Source organism: Empidonax traillii, unplaced genomic scaffold (assembly GCF_003031625.1).
Source record: "Empidonax traillii isolate 1590-97213 ecotype Southwest subspecies unplaced genomic scaffold, ASM303162v1 scaffold187:size1931383, whole genome shotgun sequence".
Lineage (NCBI taxonomy): Eukaryota > Metazoa > Chordata > Aves > Passeriformes > Tyrannidae > Empidonax > Empidonax traillii.
This window is the reverse complement of record NW_020955380.1, coordinates 859,738-882,703: the sequence shown is the minus strand read 5'-3', so window position 1 is coordinate 882,703 and position 22,966 is coordinate 859,738. Positions and strand designations below refer to the sequence as shown.

General features: G+C 45.4%; 1 protein-coding gene across 1 annotated transcript in view; it reads right to left on the bottom strand.

Moving 5' to 3' along the window:
- The window catches only part of MAPKAPK3 (mitogen-activated protein kinase-activated protein kinase 3), a 46,090-nt gene extending 24,404 nt beyond the window's left edge, over positions 1-21,686 (bottom strand). The window contains exon 1 of the mRNA XM_027886476.1: positions 21,242-21,686. Within this exon, the coding sequence (XP_027742277.1) occupies positions 21,242-21,466 (225 nt within the window). The 5' untranslated portion in view covers positions 21,467-21,686. The remainder of the gene's footprint in view (positions 1-21,241) is intronic.
- Between the last annotated feature and the right edge of the window lie 1,280 nt (positions 21,687-22,966).

Below are 22,966 nucleotides of genomic sequence, written 5' to 3'. Positions count from 1 at the left end.
TAGCAGAGAAACAGATGGTCTGGGTGTGCAGCTGCTGGGCCCTCAGCAGAGCTGATTCAACTCCTCCCAGCAGGCAGTGGCAAGGGGAGAGGGCACTCAGCCACGATGCTCCAGTCAGGAGGGCAGATCCCCGAGTGGAGACCGGAGGGATGAGGGAAATTCAGACTCTGAACATCATGCCACCCCCAATAAGAGCTGGATGATACCTGCTTAATATGCAGGATTTTGTCCAAGACTTGTCAGGTGGTGGCAATTCCAACTTCCATGGTTAATCCCCCTCCTATGACCAAAAATGCTCCTGTATTTGTTTATTTATGGCCACATAACACTTTTCCAGGCAGTGTTGCTTTGAAAACATTTAGAACCTATCTCCTGATTTGTCTTCACCACTTAATAACCAAGAGAGAGGGTTATTTGTCCAAGTTCACAGACACACCTTGGACCCTCCTACCCCTCACAGTCACTAGTGGAAGTTCTAAGGGCTGCTCACAACCAGGAGACCAGCTCTGAGGAGCAACCCAGCATTCCTGCCTCCACAGGCTCCTTGATTCCCACTGCTGCTCTGGGTGAGGGAGGAGAATCCCTGAAGGTGCAGTGAAAGAACATCAAGACAGTGATACATTGTTCTCATCACACCACTCTGCAGGGCAAGCTCAACCAGGTCAAATTTCAAAACACTTCTTAAAACAAAATGATGATACCAACCCTTGCAGGATCTGGAGACATTTTTCAAACCTTAATGCATTAAAACTCAACGCTCCTGAAGTCTCAGTTTCTACTCAGCAGTGACTATTCTAAACTATTTTGAACATGGGGGGGGAGGGGGTGTTGTGCTAGAATTCATAATTATCTATCACTGGCTGTATTTCCAACTGCAAGATTAGAACTATTTTAGTCAAAACTAGAAGTTTCCACATGAAAATATATACAGCAGATTAGCAGTGAGCATTCACAGGTCCTGGACAGAACTGCCATTCAAAACCACCAAGAGACCCTGGATTTACATATCAGATAATCAACAGCCTAATTGTTTATCAAGTCTGAGTGCAGAAATCCACTTCCAGATCCTTGCTCTGATTGAATTAGATTTTCCACTTCACTACCAGCTCTCCCAGAGAATTCCTTGCGTGCCTAAAGTGTGCTGCATCTCCCAGTTTCCACCCCTGCAGCACGAGGTGGCAAAGCAGGGACACAGCCCTGAGGTTCTCAGGCCCCAGAGGAACCACTGTCTGGTTTGGGATGGAGAGGGCTGTTCTCATTTCTCATGAGGAGCTGTAAAACAAAACACTCCTGGGTGTTTCTAAATGTGTGGAATATAAATTTTTGTATTTGCTAAAGTTTTCATGCAGTCAAAATACCATTTCCTGCTCAGTTTTACGGGAGATATTCGTAAGAACAACTACCACAAAAGAGGAGAAAAGGTGAGCCTTAGCAAGGAAATCTCCTCAGGGATACATGGATTCATTACAGGCAGCACGAGGGGGGTTCAGATGAGAACAGAAGACAAGTTTCCTGACAGCTGGCAGAGCCAGAGAGCTGCACACCACGACTCTCCAGGGTCTCAGGGGATGCCAGGCCAGGGCTGCTCTCACCTTCCAGAACATGCACTGCCACAGCAAGCACTGCTGGAGAAATCCTGCTGCTCATTTCCCAAGGGACTGCTACAGAAACACCTGTTCCACTCATGTACCCCGGGAGCCTCAGGTGAAAAGACCACAAAAACTCGGGACTTAACTCTGCACATTCTTACCAAGGCAAGCTCCAGTAAAGGGTGATTCTGTATCAGACAGAAAAATTATCTTGCCTTTTGAGAGAGATGGAGTCAGACTTGGCTGCAGGAGCATGACTGAGGTCTGGGTGCTGACTCCAATGACTAAGCACAGATTTTCATGACCCAAATTCTGGCTACACTGGAATAGCACCAAACCCTCAAAAAAACAACAACAAAAAAAGATGTTATAAAGCTTCATATTTGAATGAAGCAACTATTCAGGGAAGCTGTAAACTAAGCACAAACCAACCCAAGAATGTGACTCAAGTGAAGCGAGCAGCAGAGCCTGCCATCCTCCTTTAGACATGGCTGGGAACTGAAATTGTGACATTTAGCCACAACCTATAACCTACCTCTCTCTCTGCCCAAAGAAAGGTCTGACAGCAATTTTTAAAGTTGCACAGTGTCCACGTCTTTGGAACCTTGTAAATAAATGCTCCCCACCTTTGAGCTCTGTTCTGTTTGACAACCTGCAGGCCTTGGCCTTGAATCCCTGGCTGTTTGCAATACCTGCAGTAGCTTTGTTCTCCTAGATACAGTCACACAGTTGTCTTGTGTACCTTGCAAAAGGTACAAAGCCCATCCAATATCTGGCAAAAGCCCAAGAGAGAACGATATTTTAATCTCAGTGCTCTCTGACACTTTGAAGGTGAAATTTCAAGATTGCATTTCGCAAAGACACTGTCAGATTTAAAGATTACAGATTTATAAATACTCCATAGTGTTGTATATTCTTGCAGTACTTCTCAGTCCAGATTTCATCTAGGCCACATCTGATAACATCATCTCCTGTGACCGTGCAAACCTTCCAAAACGCATTTGTTGCCGCCTGTCCCAAAATCCAGGACACCCAGTCAATACTCACATTCCTTGGCCTATGTTTGCTGATCTCCCTGCTGTTAGCCTGTAAATACCGATGCCACAGATTTTCTTATCATCAAGAATCTACTGCGTTCAGTGTGTTTTCATTATTTATTGTACCTTTAGCTCAGACAGCTTGTCTGAGCTTTTATTATTTGGGCAGTCAGCACAGCAGCTCACTGTGCAGTCCTACCAATACAACACATGAAGAAAGCAGATATCACATCACAACCCCATGTCTTCCCTTCCCTGTCCTAGTCCTGTGGAGCTTCCCAGCTCTCCCACCAAGCCCCAAACAAGGATTCTCCTCCTTGCTCAGAGCACACGGGGCCGGTTCAAAGGTTCCAAGTAATGTTTGAACTTTTCAGAGCCATTAACACCCTTCTGCACAGCTGTCAGTGCCAGCCACTGGAAACTAGAAGGGACAACACAGCCTGTATGGCTGATTTTCCCCCCAGCACCACTGCCAGTGTGTTCCACACACACACAGAAGCACCTGTAAGAGGAACTGCTTGGCACTTCAAAACCCTCAAGTTCTGGTCCAGTCTGGGCAAATGAGGTAACTTTGTAAAACAAAACGAAGAAAAAGAAATGAAAACTGAACCCTCTGCTTTGCATGTTCCCAACTAAAAAATAAATAAATCAGCAGGAAAGCTGACGAGGCCCAGGTTTCAGTGGAAAGGCTTCAGAGAAGCAAAGGAAGAAGAGCAAGGCTTTCCTCAAAATAACTGACAGAAGTAACAATAACCCTCCCAACTCGGGATTTCTGGGAAGTGTTCCTGTGTGATAAGAGACTTGACATGTGGCATGGACTCCAAGCTTTCTGCAGCTCATGGCCCTGAACTGCCTGTAAGGTTACCCCATGGGCTTTTCTGACAGAATAAATTCCTTACAAACAGGTAACCCACGAACTGCTGTGGCTTGGTCAAAAAACGCTCCTGCCACTTAGACCAGACTCAGGAATCTCAGATCTTTCTCTGGGTCACACACCTCTTTTGGGACAAGAGCTGTCTCTGGATGTCACTTTCTTAAGTTTTACTGCAACGGGGTGGTTTTGGCATAAATTATTTGGCATCTTCAACACAGAAACTGCAATAAATCCTAGTAATATAAATTCTGTTCACACAGCATAACTCAGCAATTTCACCAGTTCTGTTCTTTCTCTAAATTGTTTTCTCTGAACCATCTCAATAAATACACACTAAATAAAATGTTGCAGAAAAAAATAAGAACCGTTAGTCTATCTTGTAATTGCTATCAACAGGCCTTCGTGATAATTACCAAAACCAAAAATACAGATTTCATAACACGATTAAAATTGCCCTTTAACATTAGTGAATTCCAGGACTGAGGTGCTTTGGTAACCCGGACATTGCTAATATTATTATACACTATTCCCCCCTTTTCAGCTTCACCCTTGCAGCAGGGTACAGCCTGAACCCAGCTGGGGTGCAGGGACAGGAGCTGCTCTTCATTCTACACAGATGCTGGGGAGGCAACATAAGAAAGGAGCATCTGGTGGTTTAACCACAGCTAATGCTACTGTCAGAATTCTGGATTCTGCTCTTGTCCCTTCCTGAGGTCTGCTGCAAAGTTCAGGAAGTCAAGTGAGCCACACAGGTAGTCTCTAATTGCCTGTTCCTCGTTTCCCAGGAGCCCGGACTGCAGCCTCATTTGCAGGAGTCCTGGGCACTCCCAGCTGGAACACAGCTTGGCTTTAAAAAGCTTGACTTGAGTTAGAGTGCAATCTGCAACTCAACACACTGCAGGGGAATGAGAAAACAAGCCACCCTCATCCAAAATATACCATTCAACATACCATCCAAAATATACCAAAATTCAGTGGATACTTCTAGAAGTTTACCCTATTCTTCTGCTCCCCCTCCACGAAATAGGGACAATACAAACTTTTCTTAAAGCAATGTTGTGAAAATAACAGCGATCCAGGCATGAGAGTGAAAACTCAGAGCACAACTATGAGGAAAAAAAAAAAAACAAACCTGTTTTTGGAGTAGGTCTAAGCTAACCTGAAATAAAGAAATCTCGTCCAGATGCTGAACAATGACAGCGAAACCAGCTACTGAAATCAATCATTTAACACTCCAATAATTTTGTCTGTGCACCAAAAAAGCCTCAAGTGTGATAGAAAACACAGAGTGCAAGATAGCCAAAAGCATAAATATAGCATGAATCCTGCCTTTACTCATCTGAATGCTTAGCGTGCCAACCCCAAACTGCTACTTTATGAAGGAGTTGGGAGTATGTGGGAGAGACTCTAGTTTTTGTGCTATGGGATTGTATATTTTTTTTTTTTAAACAGCAAAACAACTCTGAAAATAACAAATTCCCTTAAGCATCTTCATGCCACCATCCTATTGCTCCAGCTGCTGTGTCCTGGCTGCTCCTTCAGCAGATCTTCCTCCCTAATGCCTCCCTAAATCCCCAATTCCCATTGCTGGTATCCTCTGTGTTTTGGGGACAGGGGGAGAGTCAAAGGCCAGGCTCTCTGCTTCTCCTGGTACCTGTGTTGAGAGCTGGGATGGATTCCAGCAGCACAGGGATTCAGTCCCTGGGAAACACCACTGTAGCCTGTGGCACACCCAGCACAAATGCACCTTTGGGAAAGGCAACTTAGAACCAAACCCATCTCTACTGACCACTGCAGACTTACCACCTGAGATCTCAATTTTAAGGGTGATGGGACAAGATAATCCTGGAATAAAAGTCACTCCCCAATAAACTTCAAATCCAAGTAACAGGCAAATCATTTATATTTTATGTAGGCAAAGCAACTTTTTCTTCTACTTATTACTGGAAGAGGTTGAGACATTTTTGCCCAAACAACTCGTGCAAAATGAGTTCTGTTCAGCACAGGAAAACCCATCCTTCAGCTGTGTCAGAATATTAAGATTAGCAAGGCCATGCAGATCAAGGCAATCCCACCAGGAAGCCAAGAGCTTTGTCCAGCCCAATTCTGCCTCTTTGCAGAGGCACAGTGGAGTTCCCTGGAAAGAAGCACTCACAGCATTGACCTCACAACAGCATCATTTTTCCTGATGTCTATTCTTTTTCTCTTTACACAACATTTATCACATCAGTCACAGAATTGGCATCTTCACAAGATAAACCTCTCTCTTAACTCACAGATATTTTCCTGAGCAAGGACAGTGATTCTGGTGGTTATTTTTGTTCCTTTCCACATTGAACTCTGATCCTGCCCCAGGAGCTCATTACATCAGAAAAGCCATCAGTATTTTATCTGAAATGCCTTTTCCTGACGCTGTCTCCAAACCCCATACATTCAGCTTTCATCATTGCTCACCCCTGCAAACACCCATTATCCAGAAGGATATCCTCCTGGAACAATTCAGACAGTTGATGTTCCCTGCCTTCCTGGACAGGCAGTACCTGTCACTCAATTCTGGAACGTGCAGGTTGCAGATGGCAGCTCCATCCCCACAGTCAGTGCTTCCAGCACTACTGCAGCCAACCTGATGAACCTTGATGCACTAATTATAACTAAGGGTCTCCACAGAAACTCCTTTAGCTCTTTTAATGCTCTGTGCTGTCATTAATTAATGCCCAGAAGGAATAAACTTGTACTCAAGTATCAGTCTGCACCATGCTCAGTATTTTACTCATGCCTGTTCCTCAGATCTTCTGGAGAGCTCCGTGTCTTCCACTTTGTTTTGATTTTGTAACATTGCACTGGTGACTTTATTGTTATTAATCTGTCCTCATACTTCTGCTTGAAAATCATTTAGAAAACCAGAGGAATCAATGACTTAATACAACCCTCAGCATCTTTTACTGCAACTTCATTTGCTTTGCTTAAATTCAGCCTAATTTTTCTGGTGTAGTAAAGAACCAAAGACTTGAATACAAGACTCTCTAGCTTTATTAATGTCTGCTCAATCCTATAATCAAAACTAAGCATTATCTTCATTTTACCATTATGCTACACAAAACTGTGCCACTACACTGCCTTTTTTTTTTTAATGTAATTTTCTACCATCTGATTTTGGTTTATTTTAATTAAAATCATAAAATCAATAATTCTTATACTCATTTATCTGATTGCTCTCCACTTTCAGCAAGGGTCATTACTTCCATGTCTTTCAACCCCAGTATACTTATGAGTTGTTTCCTCAGTTCCACTGGGCTACACTAGATCACTGCATGCCTTATTTCTCTGCTGTACAAAGTCTGTGGGTAAGTAATTTGTTGCCTCCCGTTCTCCCATCTCAAACTAACAACAAAATGGGTGAAGTTAGAAGACATTAATTTCACACTTCCTGAGCTTTGGGGCAATTAACAATACATTAGCTCTTAACAACAGAAGAGTATTTTAAATAAACACAGTCACACTAAAGAAGTCCAAGAGTATTTAGAGGACTCTGTGCTAGGCTTTGATAACACTCATGTCCCTTGCTGGAGCAGAGACCCCAATTCAACAGCAACAGCCAGAAAGGGGAACGGGATGATGCACAACTTGTAGGAGCAGCCCTTGGGGCAGCCAGGGAGGCAGTGCCAACAGCTGGGTCACGTTTTCAGTCACACTCCAGACACAAACCCTTCGTGCCTGCTCTGAAGGGGATGCTGAAGCTCAGCGATGATACCTGCAGGCAGTGCCGGGGTACAGCCCTCGGAGAATCACACAGCGGCCTCAGGGGAAGGGAACCAGAAGGAAGGATCGTGGAGTACAACTCCTGGCCCTGCACAGACACCCCAACAATCCCACCCTGTGCCTGAGGGCGTTGCCCAAACACTCCTGAGCTCTGGCAGCCTCAGGGCTGTGCTCACTGCCCTGGGGGCCTGTTCAGTGCCAACCACCCTCTGAGGGCAGAACCTTTCCCTGATATCCAACCTCAGCCTCCGGACTCAGCTTCAGGCTGCTCCCTCAGGTCCTGTCACTGGTCAGAAAAGGGAAGAGATCAGAACTTGCCCCTCCACTGCCCCTTGTGAGGATGTTGAAGACCCCAATGAGGTCTGACCCCAATCTCCTCCAGACTGAACAATCCAAGTGCCCTCAGCTGCTCCCACATGGCTTCCCCTCACGAGGAACATGAGAGACTGACTTGGGCACGTCCTTATAATCTGTGGGGTCATCACCCCATACCATCCTTATCAGCTTACCTCTCACCCTTGTACTCGGGTCACCTCACCAGGGAAGCCGTTTGGGAGGTGATAATGGAGGTGCCACCCTGGCAGACTGTTCTGACCACGTAGTAAGGAAAACTCAGACTAGTGGAGAGCACTGGCTGAACACACCTCACAGCTCCTCCAAGTCTTCCACAGGAGCACTTGAGCAAAGCAACGAGGTAAACTTTGGTACATTCTGCTGAGTAAAAGCCTCACATATCCAAATTTTTCTCCTCCCCCGTTCAGCAAACTTTAAGATGCAATTATAACCCCGTGTGGATAGGCAGGAAATGCCAGTGGTGACGCTGGAACACAGACCCCGCAGGACAGCGTTACCTGAGAGAAACCTGTGGGGTCAGAGGCACAGGGGCAGCACAGTCAGCAAAGAGCAGCAGCAAAGATCATCTGTGCTGGGATCGCTCTTTCCTACACCCTTGATTTACAGACTGTGTGTAAGCCTGAGGATTTCCTGGAAATGGCAATGCTCACCGGCTTCTACTTTCACAGCCAGTAAGAAAACAACTACAAGCCCAAAACTGAACTCCTAATTCAAGCCAAACTCCAACAGACTTTTCAGGAAAAAGGCAGAAAGGCATTGAACATTTTTGTTTGAGTTACTCATCCTACAAGTTTGGGTTTGTTGTATATTTGCCGCTGCTAACAAGCCTCTAGTGGGCTACAGTTCCCAGTAATTAATGTTTATTTGTTCCCTTTTTTTTAAATAATACAAATTTTGGCTCTCATGTTCTCACACAAAGTTGTATACAAACATGCTAAAAGGGCAAACCAATGTATTTTATTTTGAGCTAACAAGCTCCAAGATTTCAGAAAACAAGAACCATGCACATAATATATACCAGAGCTTACATTTCTGTGCAACTAGTAAAAATCAAACAAAATTAAGGGAAAAAAACCCTAACTAATTGGGGAACATAAGAACTGAAAAAAAAAAAAAAAAGCATAGTAGAGAGATAATACACTTTAACCTGGCCTCAGAAGAAGTACAAATGCACATTCTTGTTTTATTTTTAAAGTAATTTCACTTTTTTCTTCTCCAATGGACGACTTATTAAATGAAAAATTAGATACTGAAAACTCCAAATTTAGTCATTTGGCAAAAATTAACAGCAAATTTAATCATACTTCAGAAGTGCACTTGCTATTTATTGAATGCTAAGTGAATCTGGGAGAAGAAAAAGGGAAAAAATGCAGAGTGATGTCTCCCAGATTACTTTCCCATCATATAATTTTTAATAATAAAATGGAAGTTTTGGGGTGGAAGCAAAAATTGACATTTACTGACATTTAGCAGTTAAAATGTAATCCTTCCAGAGAATGAGTAGCAGGAAAAGGTGGGGGTGGAAGAGAAGGGAATCAACTTCTGCTCTGATTACACAGAAGAAAAAAGTTAAAAAGCGTGGAATAAACTGAATGAAAGCACAAAACCACGAGTATTTGCACATGAAGTTCTCCCGAGCATGGAGGAGGATGTCAGGGCTCCCAGGAATGCTGATTCTGGGCTCCCTGGAAATGTTCCCTACAGAAGGAGCAGTCAGCCATGAACCACCAATGGCAACTGGTCAGAGATCATCGCTCCTGATGTCCCAGGGGCACTAATTAGTGACCAGCACACCCTGACACTCAGAGTGCGCACGGGATTCTACTTATTTCTTTAGGAAAATGCTTTATAAATTTAATTAACCCATTTTTAAAAAAGTAACCAGAAGAAAAGAGAAAACCCTCAGGAGTTGTGAAGCAGGGACACCAGTGCTCCAAGTAGAGGCAAAAAGAGTCAAGGTTTGTGAATGACCACGCAACAACATGCACAGGAACCTACAGATTGCTACAGTCCACAGGTAGGAGGTATTTTGATGAATAACTTGCAGCTTTAGAGTACCTGTGTTCTGCAAGGGTAAACTGTAGTTTACCCTTGATGAAAGGTAATTTACTTTTTAAATAAAGTTTAAGTATTATTTGGAGGCTTGAACAGACAGCTTAAGCCAACTCAATGCAGCCTGATTTCTCAGGAGGGTCCCTGCATTAGAAAAGTTGTTCCTCCTTTGAATTGTTTCAAGTTTAACAGTTTAAACTGAGGGAGCTCTTTTCTAAGAAAACCTGATAGACTTGTGAGCTTTGAAAGATACTGTTCTTCAGAGAAGGTGAGGAACCTTTGGCTAGTAAGAAGTGACATAAACTAGAACCTTAATTTATATTAGTAATATATGAACAGCACTAATCTCAGCCAAAGAGCATTTAATGCTCTTGTGCACAAGAAGGAGGAATGACATGCAGTTGTCTCCTAGTAATCCTCTACACAGCAGGAAATCAAGGGAAGATGGGACACATTAACATTATTCATTTTTAAAATAAACCAGAGCAAAATTCGTCATTTTCATATAAACCATCGACCTTGGTGCTGTAGGTGGTGTGTTGTGCACACGAGAAGTTGGTGACTAGCAGGGGTATTAACAACACCATTCCCAACCAAGTCATTCTGATTTTAACTCGCTCAAATGCAGGTCAGTAGGTCAAGTTTAAAAGGCAGAAATTCCCATTTTGGTCTGAGGAGTCGCAGCATCCTCAAGAAAAAGGAGGTGAGGAATATGTGGAACACGCATGACTTGTGTCAGAAAACAGCTGTCCAGCACATAATGCAAAGTCCCAGCACACTGCAGGGCTCCCTGTTGAGTTGAGAGGGTTTACATAAACAGGGAACACCAATCTCCTCATGCTCGGGATAGATGGCAAAGGGGACATGGGAGAAAATCCACACCGAGCTCAGAGGGCTGTGACAGATTCCTCCCACTGCCTGCCCAGGCTCCAAGCTGGAACCATTCTCCTGCAGAAGTGCCCTCCTGGGATGCTCCCTTGCCTGGGGGATGCAGCCAAACTCCTGCCTCAGTTTTCAAACTCAGCGGTCCTACGCAAACGCCAAAAAGGAAGCCTGCCACAAATACCAAGAACTGCTCAATAATAAATTACTATTGCTGTGTTGGATGTTTTATTGAACCAACACTTGTGAGAACTTTTTCCGTCTTTCCCCTGGGAAACTCGGCTTTTGTGCACAAACACACAACCCTGCAGTCATTCACCCTCCCTCACACCTCCTCAGCAGTGATTCAGACAGCAGGGAGGTGGGAAAGACTCAGAATTAATTGCTCTGGTATAAAGTATTTTATCAATAATGTATGTGGCTGTTTTCTCCTCCTCCCTGCTGCAGCAAGGGGTCAGCTTTTGTACATCTTGAGAGTGATGTTCCATTTTTCAATTGTCACAGGCAAACAGGCCCAGCCCAGGCCACGGCAGCCACACCTGGCACGACAGAGCCATCCCGGCTGTCAGTGCTTCTGGAACGCAAGTGGAAGTGAAAGTCACTCTCACACTCCTTCCAACTTCAAGAGGCCTTTAATCAGCACCAGGAAGAAGTTATTATAGCGCTGAGAGACTGGAGGAAAATTCCACTCGATGCCAATCCACCAGAACTGAGACAACTTTTAAACGGTCTTTCCCCACGCACCCCCCTCACCTCAGCAGTCTGTGTGTCCCTGCGCTCTGGGGCAATCTTGGATGCTGCTTTGTAGGTTTCCAAACATAAAGTCAACTGAAACCCCACACAGCTGAACATGATAAACCTGGAAAAGCACCTAAATCCAGTAGCCAAAACAGCTATCCACATATTTTGACCTTTTTTAAGTATGAGATGTGTACCATGAACTCCGATGCAGAGCCAGATACTTGTTAAGAAAAGTGACTGGAATAAAGAATAAGAACACAACCAGCTACCAAAAGTGGTTTGTGATTCTACTCCATGTTACAGATGCAAAGTTTAGTTTTTAAAAGTCATGGATAGACATCCAGAAACTGAATTAAAATCATATCTGCATTGGGGTGCACGATTTAATCACGTATTACGGCCAGTTTAAACCACTAACCATGTCTCTAACTTTTCAGCTTCTCATTTTAACTGTCTTTAGCAGTTGGTTTTCACTATAATCCATATTAAAGGTGAAAATAAGCAACAGAATGTGCCTGGAAAGAAGTTGCAATTACATCACACTGTTTGCATTTCCATGGGCCAAGTCTCACAAAATGCCTTCCTGCCCTGCCCTTCACAAGAGGAAAAAGAAAAAGGGTTCTAAATATGAACACCTGTTGTGAAAAATCTATTCCACTAACGTTTACACCCCAGTTTAGACAAGAAGAACTTGCCCGGGAAGACACACCCTTAGGTGGAACTACTGTGCAAGGGATGGGCATTACCCAGAGCTACAGCCACCTGCAGAGCTCCACCTCCCCCTGCTTAGCAAATCTTTTACCCCTGCAGCAGCAGTGCCCTCAACACGAGAGAAGCAATAAGGTGCCTTCTGAAGCTCAGAAAGTTTCATTATTTATCCTGACAGTTTTGTAATTACCAGTTGTAACAACGGGATCTAGAAGATCCCAGCCAAATTTGTACAGTATGTAGAAAATACAGGGGGGTTCTTCACACCTGAAACACTCAAGAGAAGCGCTGTTTCATCTCAAGATCTTCTCAGCATCGGCACCTCTCAGCTCCCGGGGCAATGAATTTCACAGGTTAACTGTGTATTAGAAAACCCTTTTAGATAACGCGAATTTCCAAGGTCAATAGAAGGAAGGCTTAGTTCCCACCCTAAGGGGGTGGGTGCCTCTGAAAACCCAGCCAGGCAGGTTTCACTGGAGCCAGTTTCGCCTTACTGGGCAAGGTGAAAGCACCGATCATTTCCCTTGTTATCGTTCACAGGCAGACACTGAACACGGGGCAGAAAGAACAGTGCTCTGCTCCCCTTTATCTCAAACTCACTGCTGCGGGGTCTGCCTGCGTGCAAGGGCTACTCTGACACAGAAAAGCTCTTTAAAAAGCAGAGGACAGAGCTTAGAACAGAGACAGGGCTTGAAAGAACAGGAAGCTTCTAAGCATCAAGGAACCATCAAGCCCCGTCAGCCTCCCAAGTGTCAAATTTTGACTGTAAATTGATTGGAAAGGGAAGAGTAGAACAAAATGAAAGGCTTTCACTCTTCAGGAAGACAATGGGGACGTTGTGCTGTAGTGTGGCCGCAGCAAGGGCCGCTACCGTGGCACGGCAGCTGAGCCAGAATCGCAGCCCCTTTCCCTCCCTACCTTGGAGCTCTGACATCCTTGGTGCCGACAACTCGTTGCTGTGGCAACCAGACTGCTCCTGACAAAGCCACATTGACTAAAAGCAACACGTGGGAAAAGGGAACAAGGCCCTGAGAGAAATTAATCCCCTACACGCAAAAGAAATACATTTTTGGTTAAAAATTAAGCAAGTAAAGGATAGGATTTCTCACTGCTAGAACAACAGGCAAGGAGCACACGGACAGCTATGGCAGCAGGGCCAAATGCCAGGCCTTGAGACACTGCAAATGGATTTTAAGGGCACTTCATCCCTGAAATAACACGGTAGATCCACCGCTAAGGAGTCCCCTGCAGAACACAGGTGTGCAAGGCAGCTGCTCCCTACGCAGTTTGGAACCGCTCTCCTCTGAATACAAAACGAAGCCCAACCCCACCCCGCCGTACAACAGGAGCCAACTGCTGGTACAAATCACCACTGGAGAGCTTTCCCAAGGCCCGGCTGAGTCACACCTGGGCAGAACACCCCAGCCAAAACTCCACCTCTCCACTAAGCATGAGGAGCACCGGGCGCTCCACACCCTGCCCTTCCCAGGGTTCACAGATTTCACAAGCACTGTCCAAAAAAAACATAAACAAGGTTTTTTCCTGATTTCTCCCCTTTCAATGGGCTTAATAAATCTGTCCTCGGCCCTTGCTGACTCAAATCCCAGGAGCTGCCTTAGGGCCTGTTACTTGGACTGCCAATGTACTTAAGAGAGTATTCCACAAAAAAAAAAAAAAAAAAAAAATCCTGGGAAAAAGCCCATGGAGAAGAGCCAGAGTTTAAACTGGCAAGACTTAAGATCTGTGAACAGCACAGCTTTAATAAGATGGGCTCGTTAGCCAGACCATCTGAAATTACTCATAAAGATGGCACATCCAGGGGAGATTGTCTGGAGGCCCTGAAAGTAAATTCAGCAAGCAGAGTTTTCTGGAGGAAAAATTATTTTACACAAATTTAATATTTGGGTTTTTTTTCTCTTAAAACAGGCCACGAACGCTCCAGAGCAAAATGCCAGGTATGACAAAGATTCAGGAACTAGGAGGCCAGGCATGATTTACATGCTGAGCAAGACTTGTCTCCCCCTTCACTCCCAAGGTATTAAAATGCTGGAGCGTTACAGCTTAATCTCATTTACGGAGCTTTGAATCATCTTAAGTACTTAGGAAGTCTGTGTAAAATACCCCAATCCGTGCAGTTTATACACCCTAATCCACACAGACCACACCAGCTTTCACTGGAGAGGACGGGAAGACGTTCTCACGGTTTTCCAGTTAATTAAGCAGCTCCTCCACTCTCCACCTCCAGCACCGGCCACGTCTCTGCCACTTCCCTTTCCAGGAATGTCACTGTGTCCTCTGACACTGCAAGAGCCACACAGAGTTCCAGCAGCTTCTCTGGACACCTCTGCAGGCAGCTGTGCTGCTGCTATCACAACATCACACCCCATCCTAAAATCTGGTGTTCTCAAGACACGTTTTGTCACGGAAAAACTCCAAACCAAGGAAACATGAACATCCAAGGAGAAACGGGAACTTTTACAGGGTCAGACAAACAGCAACCACAAAAGCATTTAGGGATGCAAAACGCTGCATGATGTAAATATGTCAATGACTGTAACTTTTTTCACTGCATGCAGTGAAGAGATTAAGACAGAACAGTTCTTATATGCAAGAGACTGATCTATTAACTTTCTTAAAGCCACACTGGCTGTTGCTCCCAATGACGGTGACATCTTCCTTCCCAATGCTTCCCAGGAATTCATCACAGCATGAACATAATCTGTGTTTTCTGTTGAAACCTAACCGGCACAAGCTACCGCGAGAAGATGTTTATTCTGAGATCAGTGAGGGAAACAAGATGTGTGTGAGCCGTGATACTCAGGTGTGTTCCCGATTCTCCCCAAATTCTAAAAGATGGTATCAGGTTTTTCCAGTCCGGGCATCTCCCATAAGTAAACGAGGCTGAACAACACTTGCCTGGTAAATTAACTCGAAAATTCTTGCAGTTGCTCCTCTGCACTAAAGCTGATTTGCAAAATCCAGTTACCTGTAACCAGACTCCCAGCCAGCCCAAACCAGCGAGGTTTGACTTGAGCTAAATGGAACAGCAGGATTTAGGCAGGAAAGGGAGGAGGAGGCAGCAAAGAGAAAGGTCTTCCAGCCTGAGGAGGGTGTCGAGCAATCAGTGCTGCCTGACCACACACACGTGCTCTGCCTTTCAGCACCTCCCTTGCAGCTGAAATGAGACTCTTTATCTGTAACAGTTGCTCAGATCTTTGAACCTGGGAAGGGGGGGGGGGGAACACGCCTTGATCTTGCCGAGCTTTGCTGCTACACAAGTCAGGGTGGAACTTGTGCCAGCTTGCTGATAGACTGGGGGAGAGCACAGAAGGTGCTAAGTAGCATCAAAATAGTTTTGCTTTTTCGAGCTGGCTTAGTGGCTTATAGCATTTGCCTTTCTGTTTGCACTTTTTAGGCTTAATGAACTGCCACTGAAACAAGTGAAAATTTGTTACATGTGGGTTCATTATTTCAAACCAAGCCCATCGTTTTATTTTTTAAATTATTTGCTGTATTTCAAGTAAAGGGAAGACCGGTCAAGAATGTCAGATCTTCAAAGTAAACTGATAAAGCCCATTTTTTAAAAATTAACTAGTCCAATTGACACTTTGAAAGGTGCCAGTCTGGCCCAAATAAATACCAAGCGCTCGAAGACTCTGGTCTTGAATGACTCACTGGTTTAAAAACAATTCTTGTAGCAGTAGAAACGACCCACTTTTTAATCGACTGGAAGTTATTTTAGGTATTTTATGCATATTTACGTAATAGTTACCAAGACTGGCACTGAAGGATAAAATTCAAGGACCAGTCTCTTGCTATTCCATATTTTAGGCACTCCTCCGTACCCAGGGCTGCCATTGAACCAGAACTCTTCTTAACTCATCTTCATTCCACTTTGTGTGTATCCAGCTTTGATCTACAGCACACAGCTCCCTGACTTCATTACTCCCACTAAGCCGTGTCACTGACACTGAATTTACCGTAGCATGAGATAAACCAATATAAATAGGCTGCAGGAAACATGGCAGGTAAGAGGGAACTACAAAATACTTCACTAGAAAGTGCTAATTTCCTCCAGGAACATGCAGTCATTCCAGTAAAGGAAGAGCTCCTTCACCCTGCACAAAACCTTGCATTGAACTTGGTTCCCCATATTCTCAACACAGTTCAAAGCTTAGCACAGTAATATTTTTCCTTATTCCAAAAATGTTGAAATGTTTCATCCCTAATCTGGCATAATTTTCTTCTTCTCTAAGAATGCAATCTATAGCATCTAGGAAGACTGTTAACATTTCCTGTTCTACAATCATCAGCCTAAAATAACCTTCACTCTCACTGTATGCATTGCCTTCCCTGCTGCTGCATCATTTTCCTTCATCATCATCATCATCTTATTTCAGGCAGCAAACAGGGTACTTTACAAGCACCAGTTTTTTGGATAACTTGCAAAATAAATACGTTGGACTGCACAGTGTCCTGGCTGTGAGCAATCATGACCCCGCTTCAGGGTGTGCTAACTGCAAACAGACCATCCCACCGTTAGCTTTTGTCATGCACAATTATTTAATGTAATCAGGAACATTACAGCTGAGTGAAAGGCAGACACAGCTCCAGACTAAAGGAAATTAGGCTGAGGCAGAATGCCTATCTTTGCCCACAGCGACTCCACTGTGGAAGGTAAAACAACATTCCCTCTATAATCCTTTGTGTGAGTCCCAAGAACCATTCCAGGAAGGAGTTGTTTGGCAAAATGTCTTTCTCCATTACCTGCTCTCCTTGCTTCTGAGAAGAAAGTTATGCTAATGGTGTTACAGGTACAGTAGAGCCTCCTACTCTACAATTTCTGTCACTCACCAAACACTCTTCAAACCTAAAAGGCAAGGAGCGCGTTCAGTTTTGTGTTTGCTTTTTGCTGTATTTAACATTTGGGCTTTGCCTATTTGCCTTCAAATCAGCGGGTTACACACACTTTTCTGTTGGCACTTTGCAACAAAAGACATTTTCCATGAGGCGGGTGATGGCTTAACTCCCTATTTATTCTAGAGGATAAGGCCTGTGTGCACATGTGGCGCGTGGGGACATGGGGCAGTGCTGGGGTAACGGCTGGATTTAATGATCTTTAAGGTCTTTTCCAACCTTCATGTTCCATGGAGAGTCTCAGGTGACTGAAAGGCACTTGCAGCACACAGTGCTTAAGGGAGAAGCACTGTCCCATTGCTCTCCTGTGATCCAGGAGTTATTCACACCAGAAGTACCCACACGCTCATAACCAACATACTTTGCTTTCCTGAAGTTCCAAGGGTCTTTGTTTCCCTGCTATGCCTGACTTGTCCTTCTTTTTCTCCTGGAAAGAAGTACCATCTTATTTACTGAAGATGAGCAGTACGGCGCAAGGTTTTACATCCTGAAACATCCACCGAATTCCTGAAGCTGCAGATGCAGAGAAGTCCCAGTACCCCCCAGAAGGCTCTCTAGCTCTCTAGTCCTCCTCCCAGCTCTTTCTACCCCTTCTACCACACTGCACAAAACCAAAGTAGATCATCAAATGCACTGAAATACTATTTTGACACCACTTAGCAGGAATTGGTGCCAAAAAAGAAAAAGAAGTGAGGGAGAAGGAAAGAAAGAACAAGGAGCTGTAGGTTGGTGGTTTTTTTTAATGGAAGGCAAGTCCCAGGAGTTCACATTTATCCTCACAGGTAGTCAGTTATTTCGGTCTCCTCCTCTCCATAAAAGCAGTGAGGAGTGCAAAAACCAGCAGAGAACACTCAGGGTGATGTCAGTGTTAAAGAAGTGGAGGTGAAATTTTAGCCCCAAAAGGCAGAGTGAACAGAAGGGGGCAGGCTGGCAAAGAGGAGACAAAAATAGAGGAGTGACTAGACTTCACTTGACTGCTATTTCTGGATCTGCTGTGGAAAGAGATCTGAGAAGGCTTTCTATCTGTAAGGGAGACAGAGACCAAAACACAGTTGCCTTCTAGAAGGCCACAGTCCTGCACAGCAGTTTTGTTTATGCTTCTACTTTTCTAAATCCCTGTGTTCTCACTATTTGGAAACAGTGCTGTTCAGCCAAAATGTCATTATGTGTCTAAGTGGGTGACCAGATGAGATTTTCTGGAGCAGGGCAGCAATGTGTGTGGCATTTCAATTTGACAGAGACAAAGCTGACAGCACATTGTAAAACTGGGTAGCAAATCACAATGCCAAGCAGAGTAAACCAGCCACACAGTACTTTAGGAAAATTACCAAAGCCCTGCAGGATCTCTGAGAGGATGTCTTGTGTTTTTCCACTCTAAAATGATTAGTGAAATTCTAACTAGTTGCAATTATAGACATGGACTGACGACGACAACAGGGACCTCCCAGTTGCAGGATGTGGTGCTTGACTGACACAGGGCTCTGGGGATGAATATTTTTGCCTGCCTGAGCCCTTTCCTCTTGAGTACCTCTGCTAAAATTCCTTCCATTGAGTAATTTCTGTCCAGATCCTGGCTGTGCTGGCTGTGTTCCCATTTAAAAGGAAACCTGCAGGCAGAAAGCAGTGCCATCTGCCCAGTCAGGAGCTGCTTTAATGGGCAAGTTTGGTGTGAAGGGCAGCAGCCTATTACACTTCATCTTCAGCAGCAGGAGAGAGGTTCATCCTTCCCAGGAGCAGGTAACCATGAGCACACTCACACCTGAAGTGTTTGTCCACAAATATACACAGATCTCAATGGATAATGCACAACCAACCTCCAGAAAAAAATCCACCCAGCATCCCTTCTTTTTCTGTTCAACTTGCAGTTCAGTCTTTCCATTTCTCTTTACCTGTCATACCAGTTGGGTTTGTTCAGTGACAGCTTCATCAGCCTCCACTTTCTATTCCTGTACGTGAATGATAACCCCACCATCACACCTGAGAAGAACGAGCACTGGCAAGGCCCTGTTGCCCCTAAACAGAGAATTCTGCTCTGAAGCTGTTTCTGAACACTTTTTTCCTCCAAGTTTCTTGTCCCTTTTCCATAACTGCTTTGACTGGATGAAACTGCCCTGAGTCTCGTCTGGAGCGAGTCTGGGACTCGTGTGGCCGAGTCCAGCTTTCACAAGAAACAATGGAAAAACTTCCTCTGAATATTTTCATCCTTCAGGTCTAGGAAAATATCTTCTTTATCAATTAACCAAGCACAGTTTTTATGCCTCCTTGTTGGGCAATCTTCTCATTAGACCATCTTGGAGAGAACAGCAGATCCTCTCTGGGCTGCAGTTTTACTTAATTGCATATTTACCTTTTTATTCAGCACTTAAACCTATAATGATGAGAAATACACATATGCAAGCAGCAAACCATTATCTGCCATTTAAAATCCCTAGAGAGCTCATAAACATCTTAATATTTCTGTCACAGTTCTGTCCTTTCCAGAAGAGAAGTGCACACGTTCCACAGCTGGGCTGGAGAGAGGATGACAAACACTACCCAGGGTCATTTCAGTGACACATCAGCCACCACTGACATACAATGACTGGGGAAGGGGAAGTGGTATTTTGGTCCTTGATATATTTTAGAAGTTCTGAAAAAAGAAAAATCAGCCAACTCAATCAGTGCTAAATAGAAACAGGTATTAGAGACTCTACCACAGGTTCCTGCTCCCCATCGAGCAGAAGACCTTCTATGAGGGCCACAGCAATTTTCATTCTCTTCTCCCTCTCCCCACCTCTGAGGGCTGAAATAAAAGAATATTTTACAGATACTAGTATCCATGGGAATACATTTCCTACTTGATTCAAGAGCTATAAAGTTTGCTCTGGAACATATTTGTTACCACTGGATTGTGCTCTGGAATGGCAACTTGTGTTTTAAAATGCTTCCAGCCCTTTGAAGTATGAATGATCTCTAATCAGCACCAAAGCTGCTGAACTCCTCAGAAACAGCAGATCAGCTTCAGGATTAACTATTATCCTTCATCACAGTATACTAAGTATAGAAATAAATGTTGATAGCACTCCAGAAGGATCTGATTAATGGATCAGCTCAGAGTTGCACAAACCCGACACTCCCTTATCCAGGCACAAACATCCAGTATTCCATGTTTGTCAAAACCTCCAGTTTCCCCATGACAAACTTCAGTGAGTCAGCTGCGTGAAGCCAACACAAAAGAGTGTGATAAAGTACATGAGAGTGTTGGAAACATGGGAATTAATCCACGTTATTGTATTATAAGCTTTCCTAGTTCCTCTGTTACAAATCTTTTCAATACCCAAAGCTACCAGATATTTCCAGCCTGTCCTATCGACGTGCAAAGGCTTTGTTGGGGACAGCACTTCTCTTGGAAAAGACCATTTCCAGACCCTGGCAGACCTTCCAACTCACCACTGGTTGATCTGCCCTGCTCCCAGCACATGTGGAGTGTGAGTTTTAAGCAAAGGAAGGGTACCTGAAAGCCTCCCAGACATCCCAACCAACCAGATTAACACCAGCGAGGCATCTGAAACATCCTTAAGTAATTCCCATGACAATCACTTCAGCTGGTTTTAGTCTCCTCATACCGAACCATCCAGGTTCTCATTTAGGCTTCTTTTTTTCCTAATGATGTGGTTTTAAAGCATCAGGGAAATCTTCAAGTCTAAAAGCTGCAGAACAAAAGGCAAGCAAGCTTTATGTTCTCTAATGAATGGTTATTGCTCCATTTATTTAAGTGGCACTTATCACCATAAATATCTGCTAAACTCATTTGCCACACTGGTGTAATCAGTGCTTTCCCAGGAAATATCCTTCCCTAAATGGATTGCAAAAATAAAATAGGAGAATAAATAAACAACTAGAAATGCCCCTTAAGAAAAGTCTTCAAAGGGAGGAAAGACTGAAGATCAATGAACATTTACATATTTCCCAGTTAAGGCCTATTCATTGCACAAGATCCAAAATAGTTTCCTTCGTGAGTATTGCATAATGTGTTCATTCAAAATCTAGCAAGTTTTCTCCCGGAGCACACCAAGACACTGCTCTCTCCCCCGCGTTTTTGTCTTTTAAGTAGGAACACGAGAATTTCACAGCTGATAACATTATTCTGGAAATTCACACAGAATATTCTGGAAGAGACTCAAGTTTGGACTACACTGTTGCAACAGCAAGTCTCCACATATTCAGATTCTACACCCACCACTCTTAGTGAAGAGTAAGCAACAGAACAAGTAGCTTTTACAGGACTTTGGGAGTAAACTCTGGCCTCCACACCACAAATAAGGAAAAAAAAGACAAAATGCACATACCTTCAAAGCACATTTCTGGCCTGTCTGCTTGTTGAAACACTCCAGTACTTTGCCATTGATTCCTAACCCTAGCACCCGTTTGGACAGTTTGTAGTCATCTGTAACTGCATGTTTTTTAATCTCTAGTTTGACATGGGCCGGTCCCCCAGGCAAGGACTTCACGCTGCTCTTGCTCTCCACGTGACTCTCTGGCTGGGATTCCTGTTCACCTTCACTTTGTTCCATATCAGGGAAGAGTCTGGGCTGACAGAAACCCCACAGGGACTCTGTCGGGTATCCTCAGCGGAGTCCCTCCTCTCAAGCGATCAAACAGTCCATTTGCTCGCCATTTAGTCCTGAGTAAAAATGTAAACGAGTGTTAGTAACTGAGGTCAACTAACGCTCTCCCACCTCAGCACTTTTCTCTCTTTTTGTAACCATGACCAGGTGCTAGACCAGGAGTGGAGGCTCACCTCAGGAAAGCACACTTTGGCTTTACAGACCAGCCACCCCAGTTCCAACACACACAGCCATCGGTCTGCACTTATAAATCACTGCTTTTACTGCAACCAAAACTGAGCAACTGCTGAGCCTTGGACTAAACTGTTAGCTAAACTCTGCACAACAGAACGGAGCTTAAGCTTATAAACCTGCATCAACAACTTGTTGTCTCAATGTCTTATGTAGAAATCCCCACAGCGGTCCTCTGCTTTACCCTGACACTCCCAAATTACGCAAGAGAACCACGAACAGCTGGATTAAACCCCAGAGCGGCAGTGCCTGGGCAGGCACCGAGCCCTGGGACAGCGCTTCAACCGCCTGGGCCCACAGAGCGAGGAGCAGGCGGCCCGTGGCCGAGGGGCCACCAAGCCCCCCAAAACCTGAGGCAGCGATGGTGCGGCTCCCACAGCCCGATGGTGCGGGCCCCGCTGCGCCCCCGAGGGGGAGCCCCCGGACCGGGAGTCCCGTTAACACTGAGCCACGAGCAGTGGGGCCGCTCCCGCAGCCCCCTCACCGAGGGGGGGAAAGCCCTGAGGAGAAGCGAGGAGAGCGAGGCGGGGGGTGACGGCGGCGGGGACCCGAGCGGGGGGAGCTCCGCCACGGGGGACGATTTACCTGCTGTGGCGGCGCGGCCCCAGCCGAGGCTTCCCGGAGCGGCGTGAGGAAGGCGGGCTCTCCCTGGGCCCGCCCCGCCGCCCCGGCCAGGTGCGCGCCGCCTTCCCGCCCGAGCCGCCTGAGCCGCGGGCGGCGGCCCCGGCCCGGCCCGGCCCGAGCCCTCAGGGCCGCCCCGAGCCCCCCGGAGCGCCGGTTCGCCCCGGCCGGGCCCGGCCCGCGGGGGCTGAGCGGGGAGCGGGAGCTGCCTCATGCGCGGCTGCAGGTTCCCCGCGGGGGTGGGGAACAGCCCCCGCGGTGATTTTAAGGTGATTTTAAGCACGGTATTAATTTACGGGGGTAAACGGCCCCGCCGGAGCGGGAGGAGGGCGGGATGGAGCCGCAGCGCGCCCGCGCGGTGGCACCGCCGGCCCCTTCCCCGGTTGGGAAGGATCGCCACGTTCGCTCCAAAACCCGTCTGAAAGGGGCTATTGCTGTGAACAAAGCACCGAGGCGCGATACCGGGCAATGATCCTTCAGCCGAAAGGGTTCTGTCACTAAATGCTCCCACTAAATTCCACGCGGTCAGTATTTCTTGGCACTTTCGGGGGCACAGTCAGGACATTTAAAAGTGGTGGTTCCCACAGCAACTGT